Below are 9,914 nucleotides of genomic sequence, written 5' to 3' on the forward strand. Positions count from 1 at the left end.
CCTCATTGAACGTCCGACTCTCTCTCCCCACCCCTCCCGGTGTTGTTTTTTTAAAGTCCATGGAGCTCTTCTGCTGCAAGGAACAAAAAGAAAAAAAATAAACAAATAAAAATTCTTTAAAAAAAAAAAAGTGACAAAAAAGAAAACCACCGAGAAAAACAACAAAAAGAGAAACCACAACCAAGAGGAAAGAAAAAAAAAAGCAAAGGAAAAAAGATTAAAAATACCACACACACACACAGAAGAGATTTAAAACAAAAACAAAAAAAAAGAAAAAAGAAGAAAAAAGAAAAAAAAAGGACATAAAACTGGCACCAGTTAACTTTCTTGTACTTTTTTGCTGAATTTAGCTTCTTGTAGTTTTTAACTTATTGCTATGTTAACTATTTATTGCCCTGTAAAGACATTTGTGTATATTTCTGTTCCTTCCGTTTACAAGTTGTACAAGGGACAACACATGTTCTCTTTGTTTCTTTAAGTTTTGCGGAGATGTGGTTATGCCTAATTTATTTATTAAAAAAGGGAGTGGAATTATTAAAGTAATAATAATAATTATTAATAACAGTAATGGTAGCTGAGGGGCACCCAGGAGGCGTGTGGGCTCTGTGGGCCTGCCCCAATCTGGGGGTCTTCATGGAATTATTTTTGCTCTTGTCTTGAGAATCTTTTCAGTCTTATTTAGCTGGTGAAAACCCTAGCTTGTTGATGATACACGAACCTATTTATTCTTGTGGTTTTTAAGTCCTCCCTCTTCTTCCTCCACCTCCTCCTCGCAGGGCAGGGACCCCCCCTCTTCTAGCGGGTGCACCCCTCTTTTTCCCTGCTGTTTCTGGGGCTTTTCTTCCCCCTCTCCGCCCTCCGCACTAAGTGCTGGAGGCATCCGAGCAATAAGGGCTGGGTTTGTCCCCCACCCTGGGCGGGGCCAGGCTCTGCAGAGGGGGCATCCCCCACCCTCCCCCCCACCAAGGCCTAGGTCCCTGCCAGTCCTGACTGGGTGAGACTTCTTTTTTCTAGACTACAAAAGCTCAGCCCAGCCAGGCTCCCCCTTCCCAAGAGTCCAGCCCCTTTTCCCTGGGGGGGAGCAGGGCAAGGGGGGGGCCCTTGGAGTCTTCCAGGGTCTTCCACATCCCTGGGGGGGGGCGGTCAGGAGCCAGCCAGTGGGGAGGGGGCTCAGCCCCTCCAATCCTCCTCCCTTCATCCTGTTATTTATTCTGAAAGGTTTCAAAAACTCTTGAGAGTCCATGTTGGAGGTGATAAAGAACTGTTTAAAAAAAAAAAAAAGACAAAAAAAAAAAAGACAAAAAAACCCCAAGAACAAGAACACTTCACGTTGCTGCGTCTAGACTATTTATTACCGGGATACCAGGCCTGGCCGCGGTAACAAGACTTTTACATGGAATTGTTTAATTATTTGTACTTTTCATGCCAGAAAATAAAAGTTCAGAATCTTACGGTGCTTGAGTGGTATGTGCATGAAGCAGGGGTGCAGGCAGGCGTGCATGAGTGTGTGCAGGATGCCAACGCTCTCAGGCCTTGGGTCTCGGGTCCCGAAGCCGCTGTCAGCCACAGCCGTCTCCCTGTGCCCCACCCCAGCCCAGCAAGGCACACAGCCACGATTGGAAGGGAAGAGTCACATTTATTGTTCCGAAGCCACACAGGTCAAGACACTCTTGGTTCCCCCACCAGGATTGGGGGACAGGGGCTGGGTGCCAGGTACAGCGGTGAGCCCCAAGGGAGGGGCAGTTTCTTAATTCTGTCTTTGGAAGCCCCAGCTGGGATCTGAGAATGCAGCTCAGCTCCCACCAGGGGCTGGGAAGTGGGGCTCCTCTTGGCTCCTGCCCCAGGGATAGGGCCAGGAACCCCAGGTGGGCCCAGGCCTTGGTCCACAAACTGGGGGGGCAGGTGGGTGGCACTGCTCGGGGCTGGCTTCATACAGGGAGGTCCTAGGATGGAAGAAAAAGGAATTGGGGGAAGCAGGAGGCTGATTCAAAGGTACAGCACAGAGTGTGCGTACGTGCGTGTGCGCGCATGCGCCCCCCCTTTGTGGTGGTCCCAGGGCTGGGCACTGTCCCTGAGCTCCACCACTTGGGGCTTTCTGGTGGTTCACTGAGGACTGTGATCCGCCCAGCTGAGGGCCTCCCTCCTGGTTCGCTGGGATTTCAGGCCCTGGCCTCTCGTACCCTCTTCTGGGCCGTCCCAGGCTGCGGGAGCTCACAGCTCGTCGTGGTCGTCGCTGGGGGGCAGCTCTGGGGGCGGCTCCGGGCAGGCGGCAGGCGTCACCAGCTCCATGAGGTATTCACAGCGGCTGGGCTCCGTGGTGCTGGTCACCGCGGTCTCCTTCCCACACAGCAGGCGGACCTGGGGGACAGGGATGGGCCGGAGGGGTTGGAGCTGCGCCAGGCCTAGTCCCCCACTGTGCCCCCTGCCCCCTGGGCACTCACGGTGGTAGAGCGGTTGGGGCCCTGCCAGCAGCCGGTGCCCTGCTCGTACTTCATAGCACTGAACTTGTCGTGGTCGGGGCCGGCCCAGGAGCCCCAGGTGCTGAAGGAAAGGGGAGGTGCTGAGGGCCTGTGGAGGGAGGGGCGGGGCCACGGAGGGGGCGGGGCCACAGCCCACCCACCCATGGTTGGTTGTGGGAGGAGCAGGGCCACGGAGGAGCGGGGCCTAAGCCCACTCACCCAGGGTTGGTTGCGGGAGGGGCGGGGCCACGGAGGGGGCGGGGCCACAGCCCACTCACCCAGGGTTGGTTGCGGGAGGGGTGGGGCCACGGAGGGGGCGGGGCCACAGCCCACCCACCCATGGTTGGTTGTGAGGGGGGGCGGGGCCACAGCTCACCCACCCATGGTTGGTCGTGGGAGGGGCGGGGCCACGGAGGGGGCGGGGCCTAAGCCCACTCACCCAGGGTTGGTTGCGGGAGGGGTGGGGCCACGGGAGGGGCGGGGCCTAAGCCCACTCACCCAAGGTTGGTTGGTGAGCCGCCGTGCTTAGGTTTCTGGGAGACCAGCTTGAAGGGGCAGAGTCGGTAGACATATCTGTCAAGGGAGAGGGCTGGTGTGTGTGGGGGAGATAGGGGTGCCCCTACCTCCATGTGCTGGGTGGTATGGTTATCTTCCGTCCCTAGAGCCCATGCTGGAAACCAGTCCCGGGGCTTGAACTCAGGGCCTGGGCTCTGTTTCTGAGCTACTTTCACTCAAGGCTAGCACTCCACCATTTGAGTCACATTGCAACTTCTGGATTTTTTTTCTGTTTATGTAGTACCGAGGAATTGAACCCAGGACTTTGTGCATATGAGGCAAGCACTCTACCACTAAGCCACATTCCCAGCACAGCCCCCCCCCCCATGCTGCTCTTTCACTTACAATCCCCATCTCAGCCTCCTGAGAGCAGGGATTACAGATGTGCACCACCACACCCAGCAGGGGGTGTGGGGGAACCTCCTGCTCACATGCGCTGTCCAACTCTCAAGCAATTCCCATCGGGAAATCCCACTGGCTTCCCTCTGATGCCCACCCTGCCCTGCCTTGCTGGGGTTCCTGGGCCCAGGGAGAGCATTGGCACAGGACATACTCATTGGTGGTGAGCTCGTAGCACTGGCTATACAGGTAGGCGAACTCTCCATGTGGGCCGAAGTCAAAGGAAATCTCCTGCTCCAGGTTCCTGGATGGACAGGCCCAGCATAAAGGGGGGCTGAAGACCCCAAACTCTGACACAGGAGGCAGACACCCCATGGCTGAGTCCACAGCCACCTTGGTACCTGATAGAGTCTTCCATCTCCTTCAAGGAGCGCTCAGCTTCCTCAAACTTGGTACGGGCCTCCTGGGCAGCTGGGGAGGGTGCAGAAGTGAGTGGGGGGCTCAGCCCTGGCAAGACCAGGAGCCAAGGAAAATGACTGTCCCCCATCTGGGCCCCCCATCTTCCTTGCACAAGGACAAATCCTCAATACAGGCCAGTGGGCCCCTCCAGGCACAGGGCGGCCTCAGCCGGCTGCCCGGGTGCCTGGCTCCCCAGGGAACCCTGCCAAGGCTCCTGGGACCCAGCTGGCTCCTGGCATGCCAGAGGGTGGCACAAACAAGCTGAGCCCCATGGGGAAGTTGGAACAACCCTGGGGCTGCAGAGGGAGCGGGGGGTGCGATCAGCCCTCCCCAAGCTTCAGAGCCATTTTTGGGGACTCCCAGAATGGGGGAGCACATTCGGGCCTCACCATCAATTAAAGCCTGCGTCTGCTCATCATAGGCTGGCATCTTGCCCTCCTCGGGTCCTGGGCTGGGGGGCTGAGGGGGCTGGAGAGGCGGGGCCTCCTAGGAAAGGGGCGGGGTCAGTGGCCACCAGCACCCCACCCTGTTCAGTGATCCAGCTTCCCCCTCCACACCCACCTTGGGCTGCTCCCCTAGCACCTCCTCTTCTTCCTCTTCCTCCTCCTCTTCGTGGTCCTCCTCCTCCTCCTCCTCCTCTTCCTCTGAGGGCTGCTGGGGTTCGCGCGGCTGCTCCTCGCTGGGCTCTGTTATGTCAGCTGCTGAAGGTGGGTCGGTGGGCAGTGCCTGGCATGCAGGTGAATGGGGTGAACATTGTTGAGGGCAGGGGCAGCCTGTGTCCCCTCCCCACCTCTGGGCAGCCGCCATGGCGTGGGTTGCCCAGCTGGCCCAGGTGGCTGGGTGCCAGCGCTGGAGGCCTGTGTGAGGCGGTGGGGGCAGGGCCAGGCCAGGACTCAGCCCCTTCCCCTCTTATCCACACACCTCTGAGCGGTACTTGTCCCTGATGGCAGCCCAGACACGGTCGTAGAACAACGTGCCATCCATCTGGGTGTCCCCACTGAAGAGGGCCTGCACGTGAGACGCGGTCACTATGGAGACCGCTACGCACCCTCCACTGCAGCCCAGCCCCAGTGTTCAGGGCTTAGGCTGCGGTGCCAGGCACGGGGACGCTGGGCCCTGAGCCTCGGAGGGCAGCACAGGCATGAGGGGAGGAGCTGGGAAGGACAGAGGGACACACTGGGGACAGGACAGGGAACAGATGGACAATGACAGGGTAGGGATACAAGGACACTGGTCCTTCGGTGCTAAGGCCCAGGAGAGCTGGGCAAGGACCAGGAGCAGGCAGGAATGGATGCACAGAGTGGAGAGGGTGGTGAGGGGAACGGGCTCTGTCCTGCCCCTTCCCTAGCCCCGAGGTCACCCCCAAGCCAGTGTTTTCTCGAAGTCCCAGTCCCAGGGCAAGCCGGGTACCTGGGCCTCCCCCTCTGAAAGCACCCCATCCCCATCAGTGTCCAGCTCCGGGTGGGTCTGCAGCTCAGCCACGGAGACCCTGCAAGGACAAGACAGCAGAGGTGATGCCCTGGCTGCCAGCCGGCTGCCTAAAGCCCTGGGCACCACAGGGGCACCAGGCAGGGAGCTCGGAGATGAGGTCCAAGGCTGGGGGGACCTGTGTGTCAAATAAATTCTGGGCCTCTGACTCCCGATAACTTCAAAACAAAGGGGTGCAACTGGGAAGCACCTGACCCCCCATACACCCCCAAGGCTCCCTTATCTGCCCCTCTGGCTCTCACTTCCTTTGTCTTCCCACCCAACCCACTGAAACAATGTATTGTCCTGTACCTCTGCCCTGTACCACATCCTGCACCCCCATAATTGGCACTGACCAAGAAATGCCCCCCGCCCACCCTTCTGCATCTCCAGGCTCCATGTCCCCCTAGGTCTCTGCCCTCTACGCAGGCCTGCAGAGTTCAGAGGTCCAGTCAGGTCTCAGACCCAGGATCTGGGGTGTGGTTATTGGATGGAGAGGGGGTAGTGTGCATGGCTCCATCCAGAGCTCTTGCCTAGCTAGCAGGCATCAGGCTGTAGATTCCAACCTAGTAACAAGTAAAATAATAACAACAACCAACAACAGAAGCCCACTGAATGAGATAGAGAAAAACAATATGACCTCTCAGAGGGCAGCTTCTCTAAGACTACGGATTAGTCCAGGCCTTGGGGGTCGGGGGGAACCCCACGTGGACTAGCTGATTTCCAAATGCAGGTTAGGGTGAGGGGGCCCAGGAGGATGGCCTTGTCACACTTACAGCCCATCCATGTTGTCATCCAGCTCCTGGAAGGCATTAGCTGACATCTCCTGCTCCCGCCTGGCCTTGAAAGCAGCCTGCTGCTCTGTGGGAATGCCAGCTGTCACCCTGCGTGCCCAGCTCACCAGCTCCCACCACCCAAAAACTGGCCCTCACTGCACACAAAGCCCCTACTGTGGGCCTGGCCCCATACCGGGCAGACACAGCTGTGAACAGCAAGACAAACAAGAGAACGAAGGCTGGGTACAGGCAGCTCACGCCTGTAATCCCGGCTTCTCGGGAGGCTGAGATCTCAGAATCACAGTGGGAAGCCAAGCGTGGGCAGGAAACCACTCACACGCACACACGTGCGCGTGCTCACACCCCACACCCCAAAGACATACCCTCCCACAGCTTCTGGTGCTGGTCTTTGGCTTCCTTCTCTGGTCGTTCGGCCTCCTCCTTCACTGTCCGCAGCATGTCCACCTGGTCTTCTAGAGACTTCTTTCCAGCCTGCAGCTCCGAGAGCTTGTTCTGTGGGGTGGTGGGGAAGAGGCCAGTGTTCCTGCAGTTCTCCTTTCCTCTGTCACCTTCCTGTCTCTACGCCATGGGGCAGTGCTTGGCTTATCCAAACCACTTGCCCTCCTGGGTCTCCTTTCTGCACCAGGGGAGAAGCCCACATAATCAGCATGGCCCACGAGGTCCTGTGTGACCAGATATCTCCATCTTTTTTGGGGGGCTTGAACTCAGGGCCTAGGTGCTGTCTCTAAGCTTTTCTACTCAAGGCTGGCGCTTCATCATTTGAGCCACAGCTCCACTTCTGGCTTTTTGTGGTAAACTTAAGAGTCTCACAGGCCTTCCTCCCAGGGGCTGGCTTCCAACCTTGATCCTCCAGTCTCAGCCTCCTCAGTGACGAGGCTTACAGGTGTGAGCCATAGTGTCGGTACCAACCTAAAAGCAAGGCTCGAACTGCCTCCAGTTTTTCACACGTGCTATCCCTTCAGTCTGGAACATTCTCCATGACTAAAACTCTCAATTATTCTGCTGATTTTGGTTTAGCTAGAGGCCCCACTTTCTACGAAGTCTTTCTTATTTCTTGTCCCCCCCCACCAAAAAAAAAAGATATGAGAGCGGACAAAAGCTACCAAAATGCCTTTAAACCCCAAATCTCCCTATTTCCCAGTAGTCCCGGATATCACTTTCTGTCTGTCCTTCCTCTGAGGCAGGTCCAGGTCTTGTCTCAGCTTCCAGACAGTGCACAGCACACCTGTTATATGCTTAAAAAGACATGAGAGCTGTAACCCTTGCTACTATGGAGACTAAGATCTGAGAGTCACAGTTGAAGGCCAACCCAGGCAGGAAAGTTCAAAGCCTCTCTTACTTCCAACTAGGCCTTGAGTTCAAGTCCTGCCACTGGTATAAACAAATCAATAAAGCAAGCTGTAAAACTAAAGCAATTTATAGATACATCACGACGTCTTTATAAAACTCATCTGAAGTCCAAGGCTCAATTCTTCCAATGGGAACTCTCAGTCAATACCTAACCACCCAGCATGCACCTGGGGAGAGCAAGGGCTAGGAAGGTATGGACTTGCCCTGGACATCCCTACCCAAGATCCTCTAGGGTTCGCCCCGAAGGTCCCTCACCTGCTTCTCCTCCCGGGCTTTCTTCCAGTCCTCGATGAGAATTTTCTTCAGGCGGAATCCCTCCCGGGTGACCTCTGCCAGCTGCTGCAGGGACTCCCTCTCCTTCCGCCCCTTCTCTCTAAAGGGGGAGACACACAGGCACTGATGGGTGGCACTTTCAGCTTACCAAAAGGGTGAACTGTCCTCCTCCTCCTCCACCCCCACCCACCAAGGTACTTTATCTACCCAAAATAAGAGGAAGGGAGGGAGGAAAACTAGTTTGCTTTCAATTTGGGAGAATTCTGATGAGGTCTTTCAGTTGCTTTCCAAAACTGATCCAACCCTGTCACTTATGAAAGGCAACAGAAATTGGAAGTAACTGTTCCTTTAGCTTTTGGTAGATGTGGGGCTTGAACTCAGAACCTGGGTGCTGTCCCTGAACTCTTTTGCTCAAGACTAACACTCTATCACTTTGAGCCACAGTACTACTTCCGGTGTTTGAGTGATTGGTTGGAGATAGATAATGATGTCTGAGTGATTGGTTGGTAGAAAGACGGCTGAGTTCAAGGTTAGTCTGGGTTACAAAGCACAACACTATCTCTAAACACTTGGGGGAGAGACAGAAAAAGGAGACTGTCTTTACGGGGGATGGTTTCAGACAAGGGGGTGATGAGGAGAGGGTCCTGTCACCCACTTACTTGCAAGTGTTCTCGCAGACAATGCCACTGTTGTACTCATCTGTGCCATCACAGCAGTCTATGGTGGAGAGGTGGGACTCAGGTCAGATTGGCAGTGCCGCTTCCTGCCAGCCATCACCTACTATTCCCAAGCCGCGGGGGTGGGGCATCTCATCACTTACCACAAATCCCATCGTTGACACGGCCGGAGTGGATGTACAGGGGCTTGTAGCCAGTGTTGGTACAGTGGAAGCTGCCATTAGGACAGGCAGCTGTGCCTGCAGCAACAACAACAACAACAACAATAATAATAATGCTCTCAGGCCCACACCTGTCCTACCCATTCATCCTGTAATCCCACCTCCTATCATTTTTTTTTACCAGTCCTGGGACTTGGAACTCAGGACCTGAGCACTGTCCTTAGGCTTTCTCAGGGCTACAGCTCTACCACTTCAGCAATAGCACCATTTCTGGCTCTTTTCAAATCTGGGTCTTCATGTGTGCTAGAAAAGCACTCTACCACTAGGCCAAACAACGGCCCCCTCCTTCCAATTTTTGAGGCCCCTCTCTCACAGGAAGGGGAAGAAAGGAGACAGCCTTCTGTGCTCCTATAGGAGACTCACTGCTCACTGAGTCAGGATTGTACCATTCAATGGGGTGCACACTGACCAGATTTTGACCCTCTTTCTATCCTTCAGGACCCACCGGCTCTACCCATCCCAGCATTGGGGCTTGGGCACTCAGCAAGTGCTCACTAAATGCACCAAGGACTTGGAGAAAGGACTCACCTGGCTCGTCTGAGCCATCCTTGCAATCACAGTAGTCATCGTTGACCTGATCAAAGGGGATGGTGGCCGAACCGTCCAGACAAGTGAAAGGCTTAGACTCATCATAGAAGGGATGGTCTGACAAGGAGCACAAGAGATTCAGCCCAGAATACCAAGGGGGAAAAAAGGAAAAAAAAAAAATCTCAAACTTGAGATCCACCCCACAGAGCTGAGTCCAAAAGGCTTGTGGAAAATCCCCCTGGCGGCCTCCCACCCCACCCTAAGCACTCACTGGTGAGAGAGACGCCCCGGGGCCTCTTGACTTCCACAGCCCAGCAGAGGGGCAGCACAAGCACCAACAGCAACATCCCGAGATGAGGAGGGGTGGGGGGCTCGGAGGCCGGTTCTGTGACGAGGAAGCAGGAGGATGCACGGAGCCGCGAACGTGGGGGGGGGGATCCCAACAAGTCGACCCCCCCAACAGATCGGAGGAACAGAGGCTACTTTCAGAAAACCGGATGGCTACACCGCCTGTGGCCAATGAGAACTCACTGGGCTTCCGCTTTCGGGGTGCAGGGCCTGGGGATCTCCCCGCGATCCGGGCCGGCCAAAGTCTCACTTGGCTCGAATCAATGGTGAAGGGAACCGCAAGCCCCGGAGCCCGGCGGAGGCGCGCCGACTCCCGCCACGTCCCCACGCTGACCACCGGGCTCCCCCGCGGCGGCGCCTTCCCAGGCCGGGGCAAAGAGCAATGTCCCCCGCAGCACCCCGCGGGCCACGGTTCCTGCAGCAGAAAGAAAGCGGAAGCGC

General features: G+C 56.1%; 1 protein-coding gene across 2 annotated transcripts; it reads right to left on the minus strand.

Annotated features, from left to right (window-relative positions):
* Window positions 1–1,616: 1,616 nt before the first annotated feature.
* On the minus strand, window positions 1,617–9,888 carry Prkcsh (PRKCSH beta subunit of glucosidase II). Of its 2 annotated transcripts, none has more exons than XM_090336982.1 (18): window positions 9,657–9,888; window positions 9,397–9,510; window positions 9,126–9,242; window positions 8,520–8,615; window positions 8,359–8,416; window positions 7,682–7,799; window positions 6,439–6,568; window positions 6,056–6,140; window positions 5,223–5,301; window positions 4,734–4,820; window positions 4,374–4,538; window positions 4,202–4,298; window positions 3,755–3,824; window positions 3,568–3,657; window positions 2,958–3,032; window positions 2,442–2,541; window positions 2,181–2,358; window positions 1,617–1,943 (listed from the first exon to the last, which is right to left on the minus strand). In XM_090336982.1, the coding sequence occupies exons 2-17, from the start codon at window positions 9,470–9,472 to the stop codon at window positions 2,212–2,214; spliced, it is 1,590 nt and encodes a 529-aa protein (XP_090193108.1). In that variant the 5' UTR covers window positions 9,473–9,510; window positions 9,657–9,888; the 3' UTR covers window positions 1,617–1,943; window positions 2,181–2,211. The 2 variants fall into 2 exon arrangements, with proteins under 2 accessions (XP_090193108.1, XP_090193099.1); XM_090336973.1 differs by having other exon boundaries at window positions 4,395–4,538; window positions 9,657–9,741.
* Between the last annotated feature and the right edge of the window lie 26 nt (window positions 9,889–9,914).

Source organism: Megascapheus bottae, chromosome 1 (assembly GCF_031878675.1).
Source record: "Megascapheus bottae isolate mThoBot1 chromosome 1, mThoBot2.hap1, whole genome shotgun sequence".
NCBI lineage: Eukaryota > Metazoa > Chordata > Mammalia > Rodentia > Geomyidae > Megascapheus > Megascapheus bottae.